This window comes from Protopterus annectens, chromosome 16.part0, assembly GCF_019279795.1.
Source record: "Protopterus annectens isolate FY-2018-M chromosome 16.part0, PAN1.0, whole genome shotgun sequence".
Taxonomy (NCBI): Eukaryota; Metazoa; Chordata; order Ceratodontiformes; family Protopteridae; genus Protopterus; species Protopterus annectens.
In genome coordinates, this window is record NC_056750.1 from 857,265,586 (window position 1) to 857,292,827 (window position 27,242).

The 27,242-nt window shown below is 36.7% G+C and overlaps 2 protein-coding genes across 2 annotated transcripts in view; one reads left to right on the top strand and one right to left on the bottom strand.

Moving 5' to 3' along the window:
* The window catches only part of CHD8 (chromodomain helicase DNA binding protein 8), a gene marked incomplete in the record, with an annotated part of 4,119,653 nt that overhangs the window by 2,857,392 nt on the left and 1,235,019 nt on the right, over window positions 1-27,242 (bottom strand).
* Window positions 21,453-27,242, top strand: part of RPL35 (ribosomal protein L35) — a 30,481-nt gene continuing 24,691 nt past the window's right edge. The window contains exon 1 of the mRNA XM_044057961.1: window positions 21,453-21,542. Coding sequence (XP_043913896.1) covers window positions 21,540-21,542 — 3 coding nt within the window. The 5' untranslated portion in view covers window positions 21,453-21,539. The remainder of the gene's footprint in view (window positions 21,543-27,242) is intronic.

Sequence of the window (27,242 nt, forward strand, 5' to 3'; positions counted from 1 at the left end):
AGCTTCCAGCTTTCAGTGTTTAGTAACTATAAGGATAATAATCCAAGATGCTGTCTCTAATATGTCTTCTGCAGAAACATTGCTAATGTATGATGTAGTGTTTCACTGCAGGTGGGTTGCATTTATCACATTGATTATTATTACCCTGACTTTGTTTTCCTAATGTAACCTTAACCTGATGATATTTTTATTCTGACAAATATGTTGAAAAAGTGCAGTTCATGCAAATGTATTTCCCTTTGCAGGATGTTTTCCCTTCAACATGGTTGTATAGCCGTGGAGTCAGTATATTTAAATAAGGGAATGTATGGATGTGAAGTTCCCCATCATGGGTGTACAGGGGGAGGCTTGCTTCCTGCAAAACATCTGATTCATTTGTTGAGTATAAGTGGTTCATTGAGTTACTTTTCGAATGCTTAGGACTGAGTAAATTATATCCTACTGTACATCTGAGTCTTCAAATAGCTCCATGCTGTAAAAGGAGAGCAGTTCTTGAAGAATGGGCCAGAACAGAACCTTGAAGAGTTTTTTGTACTTAGCAAAAAAAAAAAAGGCAATGCAGTGTACAATGAACTAGTTCAGACATTCTGATATCTGTTTCAAAAGAGGCAAGCCATCCAGACTCCGACCTCTGACATAAAAGATTAATTGGTAATAATATCTCTTCATTTATGAACCAGTATGAATGAAAGTTTGCACAGTACAAGACTGTAGCTTAAAGATCTGTCTTACTCCTTGAGATAACTGCCAAAAAATGAGATTTCCATAACAAGTATTTTCTCTTAAAATACTCTATTGGTCAAAGGGAGGCAAACTTTGATTTTCCACATAATCTTTTGACTTCCAGGTAGCATATTGGTTATTTTAGAAGTCTTAATTGCTAAATTCTTGCAAAGAAATGTCTAACTGAAGAATCATCTGCCACCTGAGGAAATATAACAATACAGATCGATATATTGCAGTAACATGGACATTAATTTAAGGGTAGGCTGCATAAACTTCAAATAAGTACACAAAGCAGACCACTGTCTTGGAACTAGGTGAACAAATAAGTCCACATTCTGCCTTTTTACCCATTTTGAAAAACTTTATTTTTTTGCTTTTAAATGCTAATGTTTTTAATAGTTAGACTTTTAGCTTCATTTAGGACATTCAGAATCCAAATGAAAACATTTATTTTCTAGAAAACACTAAATTATATCTTCTGAGCTGAAAAGCAAAATGATTTCAAGCTGGGACAAAGAACATATCTTTTTCATGAGTTAATAATGTCTTGCCCAGAGGAAATTAAAGAGGTAGATATTTACTTTGTTGCATAAGCAAATGAAAAGAAATAATGCTGTTATGGCCAAGCTCGGTCTATCAAAATCCATCTTGTTCTGTCAGGTTTTGATTTCAAAAAGAGTTTCAGAATGAGTAGAACTGTAGGAAAGGCCTCCATCAGTTATTGATTCCAAGGAAATAAGAAAGCATCCAGCTACCATGTTCTTATATGATGAAACAAAGATCAAAACATTGGGACTTGTGCATTGATATGCTTAGCAAATAGATTCACTTTTGGCATAATCTGAAAATTCACAGTTGGATGAAAGACTGAGGTATCTGCCTGCCATACATTTTTTAAACACCTTTACTAAATTATCATGCAAGACATAGACACACACATTAATAGAAAACAAACCATATTATCATTTGTCATTCACGTATTATACATTACATAGATGTTTTCTTTCTTTTTAACAATTACTCCAGTATTACATACATTGCTTAATTCCTACCATCCTTAAACTTCATTCCTCCTTATGAACATTAATCTACATATTTTACCCCTACAAATTCCATTTATTTCAATGTAATTTGTTCCTTCCCTTACCTAAAGATCCCCCGCTAGTTATTTTATCACATTTACAATATACATTACTTCAGTCAGGCAATTCAGATCCTGCATCCCAGCTCAAAAGGATCATTTCCTTAGTTACAGCAATTTGGTCCCTAAACATTTCATCCAGGAAAAAAAAAAAAGAGGTAATTTTTCCCTCTCTACTGATCACTCATTAGACCCATTATAGAGTACAATGCCCCTTTTGGAATATACCTCACAAGACATCTGCAGCAGCTGGAAAGGCCACAGAAGTACCTCACAAAGAGGATTACTGGCCTCAAACAAATGCCCTACACTGATCGCCTCAAAAAACTCCAGCTTTACTCCGTAGCATATCACCTACTCTGAGGTGATCTCTGCCTAACATATAAAGCTATGTCAAACCCAGAGCTGTTGGACATGCTACACCTAAAGAAATCCCAATCCCTCTGAGCTACACACTCTAGGGACCTAAACCTGGTCACCACAATAAACAGGACACGCTGGAGGGATAGAGTCCTGTCCCAGAGACTTCCTATACTCTGGAACAAGCTACCCATCTATGTCAAGCAAAGTTCTTCATTAGCACTCTTCAAGAAAAATCTTGATGAGTGGATGGGAAATAGGAAATACACCCCATGGAACACTTCTGTGTCTCCGCTCGACAGTGGTAAAGGAAAATAACTTTCTTGGGTGGCGTAAGCTATGGAACCTTGCTGACTAGGCTTACGTAGGCCCTTGGACCGATAGCCTAGTACCTACCTATGAACCTGTGAACAAACATTTCTGACATACTCTGTATGGAATTTTTAAAAAACAACTTGTTATACTCCCAAAAACATGCTCCCATTTACTTCTCTCATTTCCATCATGCCTCCAGCCATATAAATGTCTTTCCATTGTTCCTTTGTAAATTGCCTTTCCAGTCTCTCTTCCTAATCTTTTCTAACCTCCTCAGATTGAATCTTATAGTTATCATGCAAAGGTCTATATCAGGAACTCAAAACGGTATAAAGCCGAACACCATTTCTTTGTCACATATGTGTCAAATCGCAGTGAACCAAACACCCAGATCACCAAGTTTTTTTCCTAGGGAAAAAAATTGGTTGGCTGTTGCTGTGGATTTGCCCTTTTCTCCACTCTAGTGTGATCTCGGAGTAGGTATATTTAGTTAGGGGGGTGTGGGAGGCACAGCCCCCACATTGGAGGGTGTGGGGAGCAACCACCCCCACTTTGTAATGTTTATACTGGTGTGTTGTGTGTAGTTGGCCTACCAATTTCTTTCCCTAGGAAAGAAATCGGTTAGCCTGCCGTTTGGTTATCTAGGAGTTCGACACATATATGTCGATGAAACAGTGTTTGGCTTTAAGCCATTTTGAGTTCCTGATATAGACCCATCATGCAATATATTGTATGCCCTACTAATTATCTAATGTTTAACAGCAACTTCTGTACTAGACTTATCTAAAAACTCTGTCAGAACTGGTCTTTCACTTAGCATTCCCCAGTCCCTTTCTCTTTGCCTGTACGCTGCCTTTGCTACCAGGGATTGATATCAGTGTGTAACCTGGATTCCAAAATTCTGCTTGACCTCCTCCCACTCTATTACCTTTCTCTCTCTAGTGATTTGCTTCCAGTGCCTTGGGTCTGTTGCCAGTTTTCTCCAGTAAAGTCCAGGCTACCTCTTGCCTATTTTCTGTATCCCTTCTTGCAATCATCCTTATTGCTAAAATCTCCTTATACCATTGGCTTAGTTTTTTGAATACTATCTGCAACTTTATTCTTTATAGGTATTATTTTCTTCAGGAATTTGTGTCCAAAATCCAACTCTTTCCTTATTTATTGAACTTCCCCTGTTTCATCATCATCCCTTTCCATTTTGATTTATAACTTTCTGCTTGTGTTATGTATATGAGCTTTAACTGTGCAGCTCTATAGTATCCATTCAAATCAGGCAATTCTACACCAACTTGTGATATGGGGAGGATCAGCTTATCCCACTTAACTCTTGCCCTCTTCACCTCCTAGATAAAATCCTTCAACTCTTTATGAATTATTTCCAAAACTTCTCCTCTGGTTAATAAAAATATGTCTGACTTGCATTTAAAATTAAAGGGACTAAATCATTTTCACTGATTGTATCTTTCTATCCATAACCATAATCAAGAACTTTCAGTTTCTCAGTTTTTGTTTATCTTTTATTTAGTCTCTTACCATGTATCCTTAGCTGCTATAAGAGAATCATGTTTAATCCATAGACCTAAATACTTAATCTTATCATACCCCCATAAAGATGGTTATTACTGAACCAACTCGTGTTGGCACATGGTTTACTGCTATAATCACTGCTTTATCTCCATTAATTTTATATCCAGAAAAGACATGAAACAGCCTCAAAATATTACATACCACCAATATGTCTTTTTCAAGATTTATCAAATACAAAATAATATCATCAGCAAATAAAGATAACCTTTCTTTATTACCGTATCAGTTATATGCTTGAATTTGTGAGTCCGTTATTTTTTAAGTAGTGGCTCTAAATCTAAACCATATAACAAAGGGTAAAGATGACAATCCTTTGTGATTCCTCTTTTCAAACACAACTTGTTGGAGAGGACCCTGATATCCTAATTCTTGTGTTTGACCCTTCATGTATTTTCCTAATTAATCCCACTCTTCTGTCGGGGAATGCAAATGCTTTCATTGTCCTTCTCATAAAATCCCAGTTGAGTATATCTAATGCTTTCTTTGCATCAAGAGCCACCAACAATATTAGCATGTTCTTACATTCTACTTCCCTGTGGATCATCATTGTTCTATTAATGTTGTCATATCTTTGCCTCCCTTCCAAAAAAACACATTGATCTATATTTATCAATTTTGGTAACACATTTTCAATTTGTTTAGCTAGTATAGACATAAACAATTAATAATCATGGTTTAAAATTGATTTGGGTTTATATATAGCTGGGTCTAAAGGATGTTTATCCTCTTTGGGTAGTAGAGCTATCATAGCTTTTTTTACAAGATACTGGTGCATCCCATAGCCCTTTTAAAATACTGTTAAATAAAACTTTCCCAATCACTTTTCCCATCTAATTCCCAAACTCCCACAGGATTATGTCTGTTCCTGGAGACTTCCCTGTTGATTGATTATACATTATCATTTTTATCTCATCTCTTCCTATTTTAGCTATTAATTGTCGAGCCTCATCTTCCACCAAACTTGGTGTAATTGTATTCCAGAAATATTTCCATTTGTGCCTTTCCTTGGTTTATTCATTTCTCTGCTTTATAGAAATGTGCAACTTCTGTTCTAGACTTATCTAAAAACTCTGTCAGAACTTGTCTTTCACTTAGCACTCCCCAGTCCCTTTCTCTTTGCCTATACTCTGCCTTTGCTACCAGGGATTGATATAATTGTGTAACCTGGATTCCAAAATTCTGCTTGACCTCCTCCCACTCTATTACCTTCCTTTCTTTAGTGATTTGCTCCCAGTGCCTTTGGTCTGTTGCCAGTTTTCTCCAGTAAAGGCCAGCCTGCCTCTTGCCTATCTTCTATATCCCTTCTTGCATGCATCCTTAGTGCCAAAATCTCTTTATACCATTGGCTTAGTTCTTCGAATACTATCTGCAACTTTATGAATATAATTTTCCTTATAGGTATTATTTTCTTCAAGAATTTGCTTCCAAAATCCAACTCTCTCCTTATTTATTGAACTTCCCTTGTTTCATCATCATCCCTTTCCAGTTTGATTTATAACCTTCGACTTGTTTTATGTATATGAGCTTTAACTGTGCAGCTCTATAGTATCAATTCAAATCAGGCAATTCTACACCAACTTGTGATATAGGGAGGATCAGCTTATCCCACTTAACTCTTGCCCTCTTCACCTCCTAGATAAAATCCTTCAACTCTTTATGAATTATTGTCCAGAACTTCTCCTTGGGTTAATAAAAAATATGTCTGATTTGTATATAAAATTAAAGGAACTAAAAACATTTTCACTGATTGTATCTTTCTATCCATAACCATAATCAAGAGCTTCCAGTTTCTCAGTTTTTGTATTATCTTTTATTTAGTCTCTTACCACATATCCTTAGCTGCTATAACAGAATCAAGTTTAATCCATAGACCTAAATACTTATTCTTATCATGCCCCCATAAAGATGGTTATTACTGAACCAACTCATGTGTTGGCACATGCTTTACTGCTATAATTACTGCTTTATCTCCATTACTTTTATATCCAGAAAAGACATGAAACAGCCTCAAAATATTACATACCACCAACATGTCTTTTTCAGGATTTATCAAAAACAAAATAATATCATCAGCAAATAAAGATAACTTTTCTTTATTACTATGTCAGTTATATGTTTGAATTTGTGAGTCCCTTATTTTTTAACTAGTGGCTCTAAATATAAACCAAATAAGAAAGGGTAAAGATGTCAATCCTGTGTGGTTCCACTTTTCAAACACAGCTTGTTGAAGAGGACCCTGATATCCTAATTCTTGTGTTTGACCCTTCATGTGTCCTTCTAATTAATCCCACTCTTCTGTCAGGGAATGCAAATACTTTCATTGTCCTTCTCTTAAAATCCCAGTTGACTTTATTTAATGCTCTTTTTGCATCAAGAGCCACCAACAATATCAGTATGTTCTTACATTCTACTTCCTTGTGGATCATCATTGTTCTATTAACATTGTCAAATCTTTGCCACCCTTCCAAAAAAACACATTGATCTATATTTATCAATTTTGGCAACACATTTTCAATTTGTTTAGCTAGTATAGACATAAACAATTAATAATCATGGTTTAAAATTGATTTGGGTTTATATATAGCTGGGTCTAAAGGGTGTTTGTCCTCTTTGGGTAGTACAGCCATCATAGCTTTTTTTACAAGATGCTGGTGCATCCCAGAGCCCTTTTAAAATACTGTTAAATAAAACCTTCCAAATCACTTTTCCCATCTAATTCCCAAACTCCCACAGGAGTATGTCTGTTCCTGGAGACTTCCCTGTTGATTGATTATACATTACCAATTGTATCTCATCTCTTCCTATTTTAGCTATTAATTGTTGAGCCTCATCTTCCACTAAACTTGGCGTAATTGTCTTCCAGTAATATTTCCATTTGTGCCTTTCCTTGGTTTATTCATTTCTCTGCTGTATACAAATGTTCATAAAATTTTTGAAATATTTCTAATACATCTGTAGGATCTCTGGTTATTTTTGTTGTCATTGGTTCCATAAGTTTTTCAACACCCCGTTCTACTTTTTGTTGTCTAAGTCGTTGTGATAAAAATTAATTTATCAAAATATGGTTGTTTAATAGCAACCTTTCTAAACTCATGAATATTACCAAAATTGTGCCTTATAATCCCTTTAGCATCCTGCAGTTGCTCTTCTTCTTGTTCTGTCATATTCTCTGTATGCAGCAATACTTTAATCTTTATAAGCCCCTCTGAATAATTCATATTGATTCTTTCCCATATCTAATTTTCTTTTATTTCTACCATATTTTTGAACTGGAGTTTTGTCCCACTCATTAGCCATCCCTTCTTAAGAAATTTCTATTCTCTCTAATAACTCTCAAATCATTTCCACTAGCCATTCTTTCAATTCCAGTCTTTTCAACATGTAAGTAGAGAAGTTCCAGTGTCTCATGTTCACTTAATTACCTTACATAATTAAATAGGCATGCTCTGGTGAAATATAAATTCTATCCAGTCTAGCCCATATATTGTATCTTGGTGAATAATATATAAATTCTGATTTCCTACTGCTGAATTCCCAACATCCATACCAGATATTCTCATATATTTATTCATAAATCTCCCTTATTTTGTTATATTTCCCTTTTGGGTCTGCCAATGTATCCTCTCTATTGTAAATCAAGTTCCAGTCCCCACCTATAAATAATATTCTCTGGTAGAAGCTGATTATTTTTCCCATAACAGGAGTTTTTTTTTGATGGAATATAAATATGATCAACCATGATCTTCCTCTCTTGCCAACAGTTCATTACTACCACAAATCTACCATTATTTTTTTTTCCTTTTCTATCACTACTGGTGCCCCACTAATAATGTAATATTATTACTCCCACATTCTTCTGTCCCTGATGTTCTGCTGAATGCCCATTCTGAAATCCTTTCTTTGCCAGGTTCAGGTGCTCCTTTCTGTCCAAATATGTCTCCTGCAACATTGCTATTTGCACCCTACATTTCTCAGATATAATTCAATATTACGTTAGTATATTTTTGTCTGTACCTCTAAGTCCATTTACATTTCATGATACTATGGACAAAGTAGCCATTATGACAGAAAGCTATTACTCCCATGTATTATGCATGACAGTTCATTTGAATGTGTATTCCATTATTTGGTTTACATGCACATACTAATGTTTGGTAAACTGACCTTTTAAGCAGTTGCTTCTACTCATCTCCATTTGAACCTATGTTGCATTTTTCAGGAGTTTTTGCTTCAATGAAAAGACTTAAACAAAAAAAAAAACTAAAAACATATTTTTCATAAACTCCCCAGCTCTTTTTAATTTGGAACAAACACACAAAAATATGAATATTTTCAACAAATGAAGCTTACCTCTTCAGATAGGAGCAGATCCCAAGAATCTATGGCTGCACCCACAGGCACTGCCTAGTCTAAAATTAAGGTTACTCATGTTAAAAGTGAATGTTACAGCCTGTGTCCCACTTACACTGTCTGCTACCTGTGCTTTTGTAAATTTATATTCCTCTTCCAGATGTGAAAAAACAAATTGCTTACTAAACATTTATTCTTAACCCTAAGAAAAAGTATGCTGGCTAACTTTAAATAAACTATATTGGGAATTGATCTGTTAAATCCATTAAAGTATTAAGACTGCTGGAGAGGCTACTACTACTTATTCACTTCCTGCAGGTTCATAACATATTTTTAAGTGAACTGCTTACTCCTGTATGTTTAAATGTTATATTTTTCTCAACACAGAACTCTCAATGTGAATTGCTTGCAGGTACTCTCCACTCAACCAAATGCCATATTCAAGGATGACTTGAACAGCCATACTATAAACTGGGAATCATACATAGCCTCAAAATTGCAAGCACAAAGATTTCTGGACTTTGTCAACATGAATGCCATGGGACAACTAGGCTATACACCCACTAGGGGCATCAACATCCTTGACATAGTCCTCACCAGCATGAGGAATTGTTGTACCACCCCCCAAGTGCAGTGTCCTTACCGGTTAGGTCAGACCATAAATATGTTTCCTTTGAAATAGAAATAAAATGGGTTTATGTTAGTTTATAGAAAATTTACTTGGTTCAAAATTCATATATTTGAGACCACATGATCAATAAATTACAATATGCAAAATTAACTAAAAAATAGGAATGAAGTTTGCACCCTCTGTTAATTTTATACACTAACTCTGAGACCGTACTACAGTGGGGAAAGGGGCAAATTCTCAGTCCCCAGTGTACCAGGAAATCCATGCAGTTCCATTTCCATTTATTAGCAAGTTTTTGATATTTTAAGTTGTCAGTCATCAGGTCTCAGCCATATGAATGTTTTACAAAATAACCTTTTGATAAACTTACATAAACACACATAAAATTCAGTACACCAGATAACCCTAAAAGTTTTAGGAATCATTCCAAAGCAATTTTTTTTACTTTTAAGTGACATCCTGGCAAAAGTTCAAGCCCTCCAAACTCAACACCACTGCCTATGCAGAGTCATCCACAAAAAACATTTGCAGTCATGTATAGAGCTGCATATAAGGTAGTGATACTACCTGAAATAAGTACAGGGCAAACTCAGAAAACAAGCTACCCTGATGGAATCCCAACATCAGTATTTTCTATAACAACAGGAAGAAAGTATTGACCAAAAATTGGCAATGCAATGCCAAGCAAGGTAAGAATACTCTCATCAAACTAATTAAACAATGTAGGGGACAAGGTAAGTTTAAAAAAAGCCAAATTTGAGGTAAAATTAGCCTTCTAGGCTAAGGACAACCAGAAAGCATTCTTCAGCTGTGTCCAAAACCTCAAGGGTAATACACAACAATGTGCTGAACTATTTCTAAATGGAACCACCAATACTGAGATCGAGGATATAGTAAATCTACTGGCTGATAAATGTAGTTCCAGTTTCACCCTGCTTTAACTTACTAACATATCTTAAGGAATATACCCTAAACCATAGCTACCCCAGTTATCACTAGGGAGATGGTCCTCAGTGGACTCTACAAGGCCAAAAACACTGCATCAATGGGACATGATAGTATCCCAGGATGCCTCCTTAATAGCGTTTTGTTTTTTTGTTTCATTTCACACACCTGGAAGTGCTTGTCTTTGGATCCACCAAGAAAGCCTTAAACAAATTACTTACTGGTGCTAGAGTCAAAAGCAGCATAATAGTATCTTTCAGAAAAACAACCACCCTTGGAAATTACTGTATTGATAAACACCCCCTAAGAGTTGGTCCTGTGGTCAGGGATTTAGGAATGCATGTAGACAGTGCTTGACCTTTGACCATCATCTGTCTGCTGTAATAAGGAAACCATTCTATGTTCTGGAACTTATAAGCAATGGTATGGTATCTAGGTCCAAAGATATCATTGCACTGTTGTACATGGCCCTCATTTGACCAATCATTCAATACAATTCCCCCTTCGGTGTGTACCTGACCAAGAATATGCAATAAGAATATGTTCTGTAGTCTACTAAAAACTCTACCAGTGCATGTCTTTCACTTAGGAACACCTGTTTCTTTCTCTTTGCCTATTCTCTGATATCAATCCTTGATAGGGAAGGCAATCTTTAACCTGCAGTCCAAATTAATTCTTGGCAACTTCCCATTCTAGTACCTTTCCCTCTGTAGTTATTTGCTCCCAATTCCTTGTTTCTTTTACCAATTTTCTCCAATAAATTCCAGCCCCCTCTTGCCTATCGTTTGTAGTCCTAATTGCAGTCATCCCTGTCATCAGAATCTTCTTTCTCCATTCCCGTGTTGGCATAGTTCTTAGAATACTTTCTGCAACTTTATGAATATAATATTCTGCATGAGTATTGTTGCTCTCCTTAAGTATCTGCATCCAAAATCTCAGCCTCTCCTTGATTCTTGAGCTTCCCCCTGTTTCATCATCATCCTTCTCCACTTTAAATTATAAGGTTCTACTTGTGCTATGTATAAGACTTGCCTTAAATATGTATCTCTGAAGTACCTCTTCAAATCAGGTAATACCAAACTGCATTGTTCATTGTTCAAGTGGAAGAATCAGCTTATCCCATTTGACTCTTGCTGTCTTCCCCTCTCAGATAAAATCCTTCAGCTCTTTATTAATTGCTATCTACAACTTCTCCTCTGGTTGATAAAAATATGCCTAACTTGTGTATAAAACTAAGGGACTAAAACATTTTAACTGCTTGTATCTTGTTTTATATATATATATATATATATATATATATATATATATATATATATATATCCATATCCATATAACAGAGCTTCCAATTTCTCAGTTTTTGTATTATCTTTTGTTTAGTCTCTTCCCACATATCCTTAGCTGCCACGCCAGAATCCTTTTTAATCCATACTCCTAAGTACATTTTATCATGTCCTCATAAATCTGGGATATTGCTGAACCAATTTGTGTGTGGGTACATAATTTACAACGAATGAGTTTGTTTTAGCTTCATTAATTTTGTGTCCTGAAAAGATTCAAAACTCTCTCAAAATGTTCTACAACACTGAAATGTCCTTTTCTGGGTTTATCGGGTATAAAATAATATAATCTGCAAACAGAGACAGCTTTTCTTGACTACCACACCAGTTATATCCTTGAATTTCTGAGCCTCTTATTTTCTTTGCCAATGGTTCTAAATGTAATGCAAATTACAAAGGGGAAAGAGGACACCTCTGCCTGGTTCCTCTGCTCAAACAGAACTTATCAGAGAGGAACCCACCCACTTTAATTTTCACCTCCAATATCTCATATACCCTCCTAATAAAACATATAATTGTATCAGGGGAATGCAAATGCTTCCATTGCCCAGCTGATAAATTCCCAGATTACTCTGTCAAATGCTTTCTCTGCATCAAGACCCATCAACAACAAAGTTGTTTTCTTACATTTAGCTTCCCTCTGGATCATCAGTGTTCTGTTAATGTTGTCAGATGTTTGCCTCCCCTCCAACACATTAATCCATGTCTATTAATTTTGGCATCATCTTTGCCATTATTTTAGCATTATAGACATAACACTTTACAATCATGATTTGGGATTGAAATGGGTCTGTATGAAGCTGGATCTGATGGGTCTTTACCTTCTTTAGGTATTACAGTCACCAGCACTTTATTCCAGGAAGTTGGTGCTTCTCCTCCTCTTAAAATACTGGTAAAAACATCCAGATCTTTATCAGTTTTTTTCCTCCTAGTTTCCAAATTTCCACAGGAATACCATCTATTCCTGGGGACTTTCCTGTTGATTAGTTATATATTACCATTTTTATCTCATCTCTTCCTACCCTATTTATATTTGAGCCTCATCTACTTCTAACCTTGATATATTTAATTCTTCCATAAACATTTCCATTTGTGTCTTTTCTTGATCTCCAGATTTTCCTGCTTTGTACAGGCGTTCATAAAATGTTCAAAGTATTTCTAGTATGTCTACAGGATCTTTTATCATCTTCCTTGTTATAGGGTTATTAAGCTTGGTGACAACCCTACTTTCTGTTGCCTGAGTCATTGCACTAAAAGTTTTTGTGCTCTGACATTATCATCAGCAACAGTTGCAACAATCTTTCTAAACTCATGGATATTTTTGAGGTAATCCCTTTTTATTTTAGCAGTCTGCAATTGCTCCTCTTCTTGTTCTGTGTGTGAGTCCTTGTATTTTGCAATAATTTAACATTTGTCAGTCTCTCTAAGTAATAATTCTTGTTTCTTAGCCATATCTCTCTTTCTTTTATTTCCACCGTATTTTAAAACTCTACTTTAATTTTATCCCAGGCCCTAGCTATATTTAAAAAAAAACTTCTGTCTTCTCTAATAACTTTCAAATAATGTCCACTACCCATTCCTTAAATTCCTCTCTTTTCAACAAATAGGTGGGAAAGCACCAGTGTCTCATTTTTATTTCATTACTCTGCATATTTTTATCTTAGTTATTGTTATGTGATCTGAAATGGTTATTGGATAAACATCAAAATGTTCAATTAAATGCACATGCTCCTGTGAAAATCAAGTTCTGTCTAGCCTCGCCCAGTTTTTGTGTGTTGGGGAATAATATGTAAATTCACTCCAAACTCCTACTACTGAATTCATATCTTTAATGACAAATATTTTCATAAATGTCTTCAAAAATCTAACCTCATCTGTTATATTTTCCCTTCTAGGCCCCCAGACACATCTTCCCTGCTGCAAATCAAATTCCAGTCAAACCTGTAAGTAATATTCCCTGCTGAAAACTAATTATTTCTCCCAGAATTTTGTTAAGCTTTATTACAGCAGTTTTAGGTAGAATATAAATACATAACAGTATAATCCTATACCCTTGCCAGTAGCCCCTTAGTACTACATGTCTACAATTATTATATTTTTTATCCTGTTCTTTCACTATTGAAACTTCTCTTGCAATTGATGTAAATACTCACCTTCTCCCTTGTCCCAGGCATTCCACTGAATAACCATTCTGAAAACCTTTTTTTTTACAAATTCACATTTAATTCTTTCCAAATGTGTCTCCTGCAGCTTAACTATTTGCACTGTAAAATTTTAATATAGTTCACTACTCTTTCTTTTTTGTATATATATATATATATATATATATATATATATATATATATATATATATGTGTGGAACCATTAACATTAAAAGATAATACTGAAAAGCTCATAATTATTTTCACCTCCTATATGTAACAGTTTTTGTTAGGTATCTAGTTCCAGCTTTTGTGTTACATGCACACACTAATGTTTGGTAGGTTGACCTTTTATACAGTTGTTTCTTGTCATATCCATTTGAATCTATGTCACATCGTACAAAACATTTTGTTTTTTTGAAAGCCATCAAATATACCCCAAAACCTATTGACTTAGTATTAACACACAACAATATTGAAGTTTTACTTTTTTAATAGATACAATTGTCCCAAACTGACAGTCACACTCAAACTTGGGTTAACCTAAAAGGAAGGTTATCCATGCTAAGACTCATGATACAGTGTGTGCTTCTACTAAGTGCTGTCTAGTTTAGTTTTATCTTTTTTGCTATCCCAGAATGAGAAAACACTTGAGTGCTTTCAGAAAACATTATCTCCTAGCCACTAAAAGAAAGACATTAAAAGAAAGATGTATTATGTTTTTATTGTTCTTTATCATATCGTCTCCATCGAGACATGTGAACCAGATACAGGGTTGCTTCTACAAGTATTTATTTATTTACTAGAGGAAACTTTTATTATATTCAGTGTTTTTTTTTATTTATTTGCTTTCTCTTAAAACTTGTTACTAGATACAGTCATTCCTCTATGCAAGAATGAGGAAAAGTACCTAATTGTTTCTTGTATCATACTCTTTTGAACAAACTTTTCTTCTTTTTTACATTGCAGTGCCTATATTTCTTAAAACTGAACAAAGAGAAATAGAAAAGAAGGAAAAACAGGGTCACCTGTTTACTTTAGTATCCCCATTACACTTGAAAATAAGTGAGAAAACTTTACTTTATAGCATGCAGATGTCGTACACTAAACAAATATTACTGTTAAGAGCAAAAGTTTGTTTTACTTACAGTTAACTCTTACCTTCCTCTTCTCCTCTAAGTGTTTCTCCAAACATTAATGACATGAAGTATGGCATATGTTTTAGAGTCCCATACAAGGTTTACAAAGTCAAAAAAGTCCAATATTTACAGGTTTCTTGTTCTGTCATGTTTCACAAATATAATTAATGCTTTGCAATCCCACAGTTATTTGTCGGTGTCTGAGTTGCTGGTTTTATTCCTGTTTATCTCCATCTCCCAAATCCAGTCTCTGCTTCCTTTCCAATCTAGTCTTGGTTCTTCTAGTTAACTCCTGTGCTTTTTTCTGTCTCTCTAGTATTTTCTGTCAAAACACTGGAAAATGTTTTACTGGCACAGTCTCTCTCTTTCTCTGTGGTCTTTATTACCAGAAGAACAAGAAGCAGAAGCTCCTCCTGTTTCACAGCTCACATTGTTGGACACACTTTTGTATTTCCTTCTTAGCATGTTTTGCATCAAAAATGATTGTGTCCCTCCAGGAAAGAATATTCTGAAGATAGCTGGATACATCAGTTTGAATCTCATGCCTGCTTCTCAACATTCCCTGATTAGTGGAATAAATTTACCCTTCTTCTGCCTGGTGTACAGTGAGTAATCATTTCCCACAAACACTCTACAGTCTCCCAGTTTTAGTAATTTAACCTTCGGACTTGGGAACCCTGGTTGATAGTAACCTGAACTTGGATCACCATGTGTCCATGGTAGTGAGAAAATTCTTCTACATGGTGCAACTTATAAGTAAGGGCATGTTGTCCAGATCTGAGGAGATCATAGTCCCACTATATTCAGCCCTCATTAGACCAATAGTCAAGCACAATGCATCCTTCGGCATGTACCTGACTGGGCATTTGTAACAGCTGGAGTAGCCCCCTGTACTTAGACTAGTGAGGGTTAATCTATGCCTAACCTACAAGGCATTTTCCAATCCATAACTTGTATATCTGCTACACATCTGCTTAAAAAAAGCATTAGAATTACCTGATCTAACACTCTAAACCTGATTTGTGACACAAACAAAACATGTTAGAGGGACAGGTGAGTGTCTCAGAGATTACTCCTTCTATGGAACAGACTCCCCACTAGTGAAACTGAACTCTTCCTTAAGCCTAGTCAAATGGAATTTGGACCAGTGGATGGGAAACTGCAAATTCTCCCTGGCTTGTCACCTGTGGCCTTTATGGGCAGGGGCAGTTTGTAGATGCCCTAATGAGCAGGCATATAGCAATGCCATTCTAGCCTGTGGGCATTGATAATTGGGGAAACTAGAGCATAAATGGCTAGGCTTAAGAAGGCTTTAGGGCCATTAGTCTACTAACCTCCTATGATCCTAGAAGATGATATGTGGAGGAAAGTATGTCTTAATCCTAGGTATGCAACCAAATTGAGAAAATTTAGTATTGGTTATTTATTTATTTATTGACATTTGGTAACCGGGAAAGTCCACTGGATCAGTAATCCATTTTCAGTGGAGGCTCAGGGAGAAAAGCTCCAAATACAAGTTACAAAAAATGGCATATCATTTTATCAGCAAGTATATACAGTATATAAAAAAGCTATATACAGTATATACAGTATATACAGTATTACTACTACTTAAAGATACACTATACCAAAAGTGGTCCACTCCCACACTGTGGTCCCTTCTCACAAAGGCTGTGCTGCTACGCCCCCCCTGCGAGCGAGCCTTGCAAGAGCTGCTAGAGGCAAAGGATGGGAATGGATCATATAAATACTCATAAAGAAACAGACACTGACACCCACTCAATTTGATCCTTTTTTTTTTGTCAAGCAGATCTGCCTCTCCTCTTGAACTTGATTTTTTTTTTCAAACAGTCACTAAGGCCATTGATGAGGGTAAGGCAGTTCACACCCCTACCCCCTAAAAGCAAGCGTCACCACAATACCACACTCGGGGTTCTCTTCTACACTCACACACACTCCAATTGTTAGTGGTTAGAGACAGATTACACATTGCCATCATCATGATGAGGGATCAGGATCAGGAGAGAGTTATTGACCCCTGTACTCTTCACTCTTCAGACACCAATGATTGTACAACGCCCCATCCCCCAATGTACCTTACCGACACCACTGCAGCAGCAAGCAGACCCCAAAAGTTCCTCCAAAAAAAAAAAAGGGCTCAAACTCAAACATGTGTGCATGCCCGACTGAAGAAACTCCCAGCTCTATTCAGTCGCATACCGGGTGAGCCACACACACACTCTGGCTAGGCTTATAAATGCCCTAGGGCAGATAGCCTAGTATGAACCTATGAACCTAAGGAACAGTTTCAATGAGACAGAACATAGTAATTATATAAGCTCACAATACAGTTGCAAAGAATAGAGAGACATTCTATCATCTGCTGTTCAGCATAAGCATCAGTTACAAAGATTTGTACAGAACATATTCATTGTTTTGTTTTGTTTTTTTTGTCATAATGTTAGACAATCAATGTATAGGGTTAATCTGCTAAGCTGCTAAGGTAGTCCAAGTAGCTTAAAGGAGAGTAAGTCTAGGACCAAGCTATACAATGGGAAGAGTTAAAATTGATGGATGAATAATTAAGGAACATTATTACATGGTTTCTATTGAGCTTGTTGTAGTCATGATGGTTTAGGCCAGTTGCTGCAGGAACATGTTTGATTATGAAGGTAATGGCACCTTAGTGCAGTTTTGAAAGCTTTGATGGAATCTGTTTGAGTGATAGAAGAGGGTAGAGCATTCCAAAGTTTGGCAAAGGAGAAGGAATAAAGGCTTTGTCCTGCATGCTTGTTGGGTTTTGATATGCTTAGGAGCTGTTTATTAGAAGACCTGAGATGTCTAGTTGGGGAGTATCTTTGTAGCATGGTTTGAAGAGATGGGCAATAGTCAGGGTTATTAAGTAGTTTGTGGGTGAGTGTTAGTTGGGAGTATTGTAGATAGTGGGAAAATTCGAGCCAGTTTAAACATTTTAAGGCTTGGCAGTGGTGTGTTCTGGTTGGCATACTGGTGGCAGATTTTGCTATTTTGTAGTAGCAGGACTGTAATTTGTCCTTGAGAATAGTGTGTAGGTTTGTGAACATGGGGGTACCATAGAGAAGAGTAGGGAGGAGTAGACTGTTAGACAGTTTTATCTTGGTGGGCATATCAATAAAGAGCTTGTGCCTATACAACTTGCCAAGTTTGAAATGGGTTTTCTTGATTGTATTATGAATATGATTTTCAAAGGAGAGTTTGTCATCAATTATAATACCCAGATGTTTGATGATTTTACTAGCTCAGTTTCAGTATTGTTTTGGGAAAAGATCTTGAAGTCTTGAGTCAGAGGTTTTGATGAAAATATTAAGAGTTTAGATGTTTTTGGATTGGGTAAAAGTTGGGCATTGTTTGGCCAGGATTCAACAGAAGTAAAGGCTTTTTGTGTTAGAAGTTGGAGATCTGACAGGTTGTTGGCAGAGGCAATTATTGTTGAATCATCTGCGTATTGAATGTGAGGGTCTACATTATATGTACGAAGCAAGCCCTCCTGCACCCCTCCAGTCTTTAAATATAACAACTCCGAGACCATACTATAATGCGAAGAATTCCCTTTACTGCACTGTAGTGCGATCTTGGAGTTGGTATATTTAAAGATCGGGGTGGGGGTGCAGGGGGGCTTGCCCCCGTTTTTTTTTTTTTTTTTTTAACTATTCGAAGTTTTATAACTTCAACCATATGGTGTCAATCATATGGTATTCGAAGTTATAAAACTTTGTTCATATAATATAGAGCCGAATGTGTGTACTTAGAAGGGATGCTTTATGAAGGTTATCAATGAATATGTTAAATAGTAATGGGGTTATTAATGAATATGTTAAATAGTAATGGGCCAAGAATGGGCCCTTGAGGAACTCCAGTTTTGGGTATGAGATACTCAGATTGCTTGTTTTGCCATTTGACAGACTGTTTCCTGTCAGAAAGGTAGTTGGAAAACCAAGCCAGTGTGTGTGGAGAGCAGTTTAGGGATTTGAGTTGTACTAGTTTAGGGTGTGACACTGCATCGAAAGCCTTAGATAGGTCTAGTAAAATAACTGAACTTAGTAGACCAGCATCTAAAGCTTTGTTTATAGTATTGGTGAAAGACAATACGGCTGTGGTTGTACTGTGGGCAGGGCGAAAGCCATGTTGGGTGGGGGCAAGTAGGTTATTGTTGGTGAGATACTTTAATAACTGAGTATGGATACACTTCTCTAGTATTTTAGATAAAGGAGAGAGTATAGAGATGGGCAGGTAATTAGAGAAATCATTGGTGTTGCCACCTTTATGTAATGGTGTTATAATGGAATTTTTCCAAAGTTGAGGGATGCATGATTCGGAGATGGAATGGTTGATGAGAATGCTGACAGGATATGCAATAGCATCTGCAGCGTTTTTAGGTATTCTGCAGGAAGTCCATCTGCAGAGAGGGAACATGGTTAGAGTTTAGTTAGCAATTTATGCACTAGGGAGGTAGGCACAGGTTGTATTGTAAATGTAGGAGCAGGTGGACTACAGTTTGTGGTGTCATTTACAGGGTAAGAGGGTGGACTGCAGTTTGTAATGTCATTTACATGTCATGGCAGTATTTCCACAAATATTTCTGTATCTCTCTCAGGTATGAAAAATGTTCCCACAAATAATAGGCAGATGTTGGAGATGTGAGGTTTCAGAAAGAGGTTCTTGGGGGGCATACATTTTGGCACTGTGCAGTGTGGCTTTAGTCTAAACTAGCTTTGGAAGTTGTAAAAGTAAAGTAAATTTCTCACTCTAGTTCTTTCTTTTTTTTACATGTATTGCTGTATCTTCGGGCTTAATGCCAAATATCTTAGGATCAATCAAACCAGAGTCCCTTACTCTCTGTCTGCTGTTAATACCAACAATGTAGCAAAGCCTAATAATCAGTATGCTCAGCTGAGAACTTCTTTCTTTTTTGACCTTTTTCACAAACTTTTTGAGCCAAAAGTAGAATATACATCATGGATATGCAACCATACACTAATTTAAAATGACCTTTCTATGTGACTTTACAAGCAACAAGTGTCTACAGAAGGCAATGTCGGGTGAGGGCAATAATAAGAGAGCAGAATATAAATATAAGTTTGAAAAACACCTACATACAGTTGTTAAATCAAAAAGAAAATATCTAATTAATTTCCATGACAGTCTCGTACATTTATTTCATGTAGTCTAATTTTAGAACCACAAGCTCAAGATGAAGGACTGCGGTGGTGCAGAGGTTAGCATTGTTGCCTCACAGCAAGAGGTTCTCCCGTTCGATTCTCAGCTGGAGCGCCTTCTGTGTGGAGTCTGCATGTCCTCCTCACGGTCGTATGACGTTTAAAGACATGCAAGTAGGTGTATGTGTGAGTGGGTGTGCCTTCTTTGAAGGTTGGGCATCAGGCTGGCAACTTGGCACCGTAAAAATCCACTGCCAATCATTAGTGGACCGGAGTTCTGCTGTGGCGACCCCTAACCGGGAAAAGCAGAAAGACATTACTTTAAGCTCAAGATAATGTGCCAGATTCAATAAAGCCTACATTAAGTGTACAGATATGTATTCAAGAACATTCTTGTCACATTTTTGTGTGCTTTCTAGTCACTCAGAAAAATTATACTAAGTGTACATGTAGTCTATGCTTTGTGGTAACCTTTATGAATCCCTGTCAGTATTTAAAGCTGCGAGAATATCAGTAGGAAACCTAAAATTAGGAGGAAGAAGGAGTGAGTTATGTCTTTGTTGTCTGTTTACTCACAACAATGTACACTTAGTGTAGAAGTTATTGAATCCTGGGAAATGTTTATCTTTTTCTCAAGCATGCATCTCAACCTCTGAGCACAAGAAATCTGTACAAAGCCCTACATTATGGGGGGGGCAGAGGCCCAAAAATAGAGACAAATTTTAAATATTGCTCTTATAAACTTGTAGCTGGAACATCAGGATTTGTGTTACCATGCATTTTCTGAAGGATATGAAGTCTAAAACTCAAATGGATGGCATTATTTAGTGACTTCATTACTCAGACATCCCATCATCCCAGTGATTTGTTAGAAAAAAACACAAATTTTATGAGGGCCTGCCCAAAAATATGAAGCAAAAATCTGGACATACTGCGAAAATATGGAGAGCAGAAAGGTATGAAATGAAGACTGTTACTACACTGTTACCTACTACAGATTTCACAAAGCAAATATCTAGAGGTCAGCGCGTTTAGAAAGTACCTATGGTACGGTTATGATTTACAACCAAATTTTAATTCTGAATGTTTACACTAGAATAATGCAGCTATACCCCATGCATAACTCTCAACTGTACAGATTTTCGCAGAATGCCCAGATATTTGATTTATATTTTTGGTCCGTTTTTTCATAAAATTGTGGCAAATCATTAAACATTGAAGTTAGAAAATAATGACATCTATTTGAGTTTAAGACTTCATACCCTTCAGAAAATTCATGCTAATGCAAATCCTGTTATTCTAGCTACTTTCTAAGTTTGTAAGACGAATATTTAAAAATTGTCCATACTTGTACCACTTTTTTCATGGCTTTGTCCTGATTTCTTATTGTAAGAGGTTGAGAGGTATGCCCTAGATCTGGAATTTTCATTCCTAAAGTTAATACTGCCGTATAAACGCAATGCAAACTATGTTAGTCAAAAAAAGTAAACATTCTCATTTGCCATAGGAATTACTACGGCTCTTTACTGAGGAGGACAGTATCAATGTTATTATTAACACATAGTACGTCCCATGTCTCCCCACCATAAAAGTAGTAATAGGCCAACCCATAACCCGGTAGCAGTTTGTGCTGAAGGTTAACTTTCCTTTCCGGTGACGGGTAGTTGTGATAATGGTGAGTATTGCATTTTGTTAATATAGTGTACTGTTACAATCTGATTTAATCCTTACTTGTTTATTATCGGTTTCACTCAGATCTACTCAATAATGTGTCCTGTAGCCCATATCGGGATTATTAATGATGATATGTCTGGCTTGGTATATAATTATGTAAAATTGGTTACTTAACCTCGGTAAATTGCAAGGTGTTACGCAAATGGTATTACGGACGTTTCATTCTTTAATTTCTCCAAAGTCTGCATAACAGTGTAGCAAAAACTTTTATTTTTGTCTGAATCACGGATTTGTTTGCGTTCAAATGCCTTCCTTACTACGGAAGCGTCCCAGTTGCAGATTTGATTCGGGTATTGCAGTGTGTTGTCTTCCACACGTTCTGTACTGTCTGGGTTTAGTTTGTCTTTGACAAAGTTTGTTTCGTAGTGGAGTCTTTATTACTTGACGCATTAGAAGGAGCTTGACTTTTTTATGGGAGCAAATTTGGAATAGAAGGAGCTTTACTTTTTTTATGGGAGCAAATTTGGAATAAAAATCTACTGCATACCCAGGGTCTTAATAAAAGGATGCTGTTTGTAACTCACAGATGCGGAGTTTGTAATTTTGAAGCTTTTGCAGTTCTTGGGGCTGAACCCCCAACTTCCCAGGATCAAGGTGGTGTTTTTTCATACGTAAGATGGGTTAAACTTTGTAGTGCTGAATCGACTTGTTCTGTGGTTGGTGTGGATTATCCCATTTTTTAGGTGGATATTTGGGGTGTAGTGAAGCAAGCAGTATTTACTGGCTGCTATCAAGGAAGGCACACGTATTTTTCCACATTAATTGAAACTATAAAAGTAGCCATCCTCTTATATGAAATAAAAGTTGTTTTCAAAACTTTAAGCAGCTTGATTTTAGTTAGTAATGTGATGTGCGAGTTTGTTGCTGGTTTATTGGTAAGTAATATGAATGGGGATTTGGGAATACAAATTGTTTATCAAAATGTTTCACAGAAAATATCTTCAGTAAGATTAGTTAATGAGGAGAAGTGGAACAGTCTCATCCGGTTTTGTATTGGAACATTACCCCACCAGATGCGCAGTAGCAAGGACCGCCCAAACCCCGCCCAGCACTCCGCATTAATTTATTTTGAAAACTACTTTGAATAAACTTGGGAAAACTTCACAGAAATGAGCATGGTAAGCTTTGTAATTATTTCAGTACAATGCCTTTTCTCCCTTATTTGCTGGTACCAGGATTTCCATTGATCAAAAGCTTCACTATATTAAATGTTTGACTAATTTGGCAGAACGTGTAGTTGCAAATGGTATACCGACCCAAACAGATTTTTACCTATTACAACACACACAAAATATGCTGCGTTTATACAAAAGTATCACACTATTACACTGAGAATTGCAATTCTTTAAAGAGGAGGGGGCGAACACAAAATCTATAGAATCTAACACTTAAAATTCCTATTCTGTAAATGTGGGTGGTGACCTTTCTGGGAGGTTTTTTTTTTTTTTTTTTTTACTGCATGTATTTATTGTCCCACTGCCTCAGAATATTGCTTGCTTGCTGCTTCATCTCCAGAAAACAAATGTTTAAAGAAAGGTGGGGGTGCAGGGGGGCTTTTCCCCTTGCAAAAAGCAATTACTGCACATTATACCAAAGAAAGATGGGAGTGCACTAGTTATGGGTATGGACTGCAAAACTGGAACTTGTGGATACTGCGTACATACTGCCCTTCTGACCCACTTCTTACCTACACAGTATGTGGTTAAGTACAAAGTGACCAAGCAAGTCAGACACCCAGGACATGCGGTGCTTTCGACGGTGCACTTGTAAATGTAGAAAATAATTGACATTCACCACGTCACTGTATAATCTGCATGGCTTGTCATTCAAACCTGTCAATCATGTAGACCATGCCCATTCTTGCATGAAAATCAAGTCCTCCATCATTCTGACTGATATGGAAGTGCCCCCCCCCCCCCAAACACACTCAGGGACACACTCAGGGTCACAGCTTCACTAAATTTGAAAGGGGTTTCCAAAGTTTGGTAATTGCTTATATATTTAGGTGTTGCTACTACATCAGTCAGAATGAGGGGGTCCTGAAGAAATATGGAAAGTGCCCCCACACATACAGGGTCAGAGCTTCACTAAATTTAAAAAGGTTTCCAAAATTTAGTAATTGCTTGTATACGTTTAGGTGTTAATAGTATTTGCAGAATGTAATGCATTGTTTTACATTAACAAATCCGTTGTCAAGGAAGCCAGTTCTAGTTTGCAGAACTGTGGGAGGATGAGCTTCCATTGTGTTTATTTCTCTAAATTACAAGCAGGTAAGGTGTAAGAGTGGTTCTTATGATGGCAGGTTCCGGTGGCGTAATGGAAAAAACCTTTACCTAAGACAGATTGGGGTGTTATAGTCCTGATACAAGTAGTGCTTTTTGAGGTTCGAGGTTGGCATAATGGTTGGTGTTTACCTGTGAGATTTATTTGTAGACTGGCAGTGCTCAAAGTTGCTTCAAGTGGTTAGGAATAACCAGTTTTCAATGGGGGGTCCTGCGTAAAGCTTATTGTGACATACTGATTAAAAGCACCAAATGTTGACCAATGCAGAATGGCAAGTTTTGAATCAAGACCTATAGAATGTACAATTGTTAATAGAAATACAGTAAATTAACACTTGCACATGTAAAGTCGCAAACGCTGATTTGACAGCTCCTTAATAGTTGTGAAGTTGGAACAAGCTGTAAATGGTGGTAACCTCAAGTGAGTTGTACAAGAATAGTATACAGATTTTAAATGCTTGTGAAGTTTTACAGTACATGTGGTAAGGTGCAAGTTTAAACACAATAGGTTAGTTCTTTAAGTCAGTTTGATAGAATAATAAATTCTTTAGGCACATCATGGTTGTTAGAGTTGTAAGGTTTTGTGGCTCATTTTAGAACACTTGTAAGCAACATGAGGTTAGCTCATTTTGCATAGTACAGGAGGTCACGGATGTATGTTTCGTTAGTGTAAAAGTTTATGGGCAGACCAAGAGAGGTGTGATAAGAGGCGCCCCCCCCCCCTTTTTTTGTGGCCTTTTGTTGGAGAGAATTGAGTTAGCAGGACTTCAAAAGTGACCTTGTTACTTTGTTTTCATTAAAGGTGGCAGTCAACTGAGGCTAGTAAGTTTGAATGTTATCATATGTGTTGCAGTTGTTTTTTCTCATGCTCAGAAGATGGTTGAATCGTTTTGTGGTGGTTTACTAGCTGTTTGCAGTGAGGTGGGGTTTAAAAAAAACATACCTAGAACAAGTCCTTGTGCATTTGTCTCTTGATATACTGGATTGAAAATCCTATTTTTACCACCTCTTTAAGAGCATTTTAGTTGTATTTGCAAGTCTGGTTGAATTTGTGATGGATGTCTCATGATGAAGTTAAAATACTTTTGGGTGACTCTTTTGTTTAGAGCCTGTAGTCATTAGGATTGTACAGAGAAGGGTATTGGGAAGATTTTAGTTTTGGTTGTTTCTTGGGCTAACCTTCTGCTTACTTGTTGCAACAAATTCTGCTTTAAGCTGTCACGTTAATGGTGGTAGGTTGTACCTAGCCCATTATTATTTATGCTGGTTTGTGTGATGCTGGAATGCCACACTCTTTATGCAGGGATAGAGTATTTTCAGTATCTGTTGGCACTGTTAAAAGTTGAAGAGAATTGTTTTGTTTAGCTCTACAGTACCAGGTGTAATTTTTATTTTATTTGAGAGCAAATGTTTGGGTTATAGCTTTTGGACCAGGTACCATGCTGAATGAGAATTACTGAGGTAGGAAATGTTTAGTAGGCTGTCTGAAGCAGCATGCAGTAGCTTACCATGTTCTTGATGCAGCTGTAGTTTGGTGTGTTGCAGCTTGTTTTACACATTTTAGTAAGGCTATTTAACAGCTTTGCTCTGTAAAGCTTTGTTGGGTTGCTGTTTCACAAACTTTTTGGAAATCTGGGTTAAGAATTGGTTGTGGATAACTGGATAATGTTACAAAGTTATTGGAAGATGGGACTTGCTTACTAATTGATTTCTTCGGCTTAGTTTAGTATGAATTGTAAGTATAAATTGAGGTATATACTTCTTAAATGTGAAAGGGTTTGGCTGTGGAAGTCTGTGTTTGAAGTACAGAAGCCCAGTTTGCTGTTAAAATGGTACTGCAGGAAAGTTTTGGTCCAAAAAATGTTTATTTGCAAAACTGATGTGGCTAGGGATCCCAAAAGAAGCAACGTTTGTGTGGCGCTTGCAGCAGGAAGTCTTGAAGGTTTGTTTATTGCAGCATACATAGAAACTTTGAACTTGGAAAGAAATTACCATGTGTTTCTTGTTGCAAGGGCATAAGGTCCCGTGGACAGAGGTTTAACTGAGCTTTGAGCCAAAGACTGAACAGGGATTCTCTGATGAGAAACAAAACCAAGTTTTGAGAGCAAGATATCCCCTCCACGACAGCTGGGGATGTATGTGGAGCAAGTGAGCCTACAAGCATGGAGCTGAAGGAATTAACTGGTTATATGTAGGATATAAAAGTAAGATTACTGCCCTATCAGTAGTCATGAGGGCCACGAGGTGGGCAAGACGAAATCAACATCTTATCAGTAGTGAGAGCCACGGGATGCACTGGGCATAGCTGTAGATAGTTTTAGCCGTAAGCATAGAAAGACTTATCAAGATGAACAATACAGATTTAAGTATTTGCTCAAACGTGAAAAATGCATTGTCATTAAAGCAGAATTGACTTAGCTGGAAGTTGAAGTTGTTTGTAAGAGATGTTTTTAATAAGCAAACTGTAGCATTTAAAATGGACACCAGAGAATTGTTTGTACTTCTAAGGCATTAGGTGCTGAGGGTATGAAGTTCCATATCCTGTTTTGTAGCTTGGTATTTAAAAAGCTATTTTCTTATCTTTTTTACACAAACCAAACTTGGAATTGTACTAGTGTGGAAAGCAAAGTGTGCCATTCTGTATGTATGCAGGACATAGCAGTGAAAACTCATGGCTGTGCCGAGTTTTTACAAGCCTAGGAAGTAGACTAGGAGAACCTAATTGATTTTTATAATATCTTAAGTTCAAAATACTTGCATGCCAATGGCTGTCAGGATGACCGTCCAAACAGCAAAACACACACTCATGGGGGTAAACTAGTCCGTTACTTTAAAGTCTGAGATTAATACAGGATTAGAAATGACACGAGACGCCAAGGCTCAAACTTAACAATTTATTAAACAAAAACTTACACAACGTTGCAGTAACAACTACTACTGCGCTATCTTCTCTATGCAACAAAAGCAAGAGGGAACGCAGAGCAGTTTAGCTGAAAAGCTGTGTTAAACTTTAATATACAGAATCAACTTACACTTGCATAATAAAACGAAAGCTTTTCGTCTATATAACAGTCAAAAAGAGTTGAGCTCTTTCACCTAGTACACTTAGGCGTCATCAGAACTGATGAAAAGTTTTAGTTTTATGTAAGTGTAAGTTGATTCTGTATATTAAAGTTTAACACAGCTTTTCAGCGAAACTGCTCTGCGTTCCCTCTTGCTTTTGTTGCATAGAGAAGATAAACAAAAACTTACTAAATAAACAGTAAAACTAATACTAAATAAACAGAAAACTAATAGATCATGTACTTACAAGCATATGCACAAACAAAGTCATCTTTGCCACTGATAGGGAGACTTTA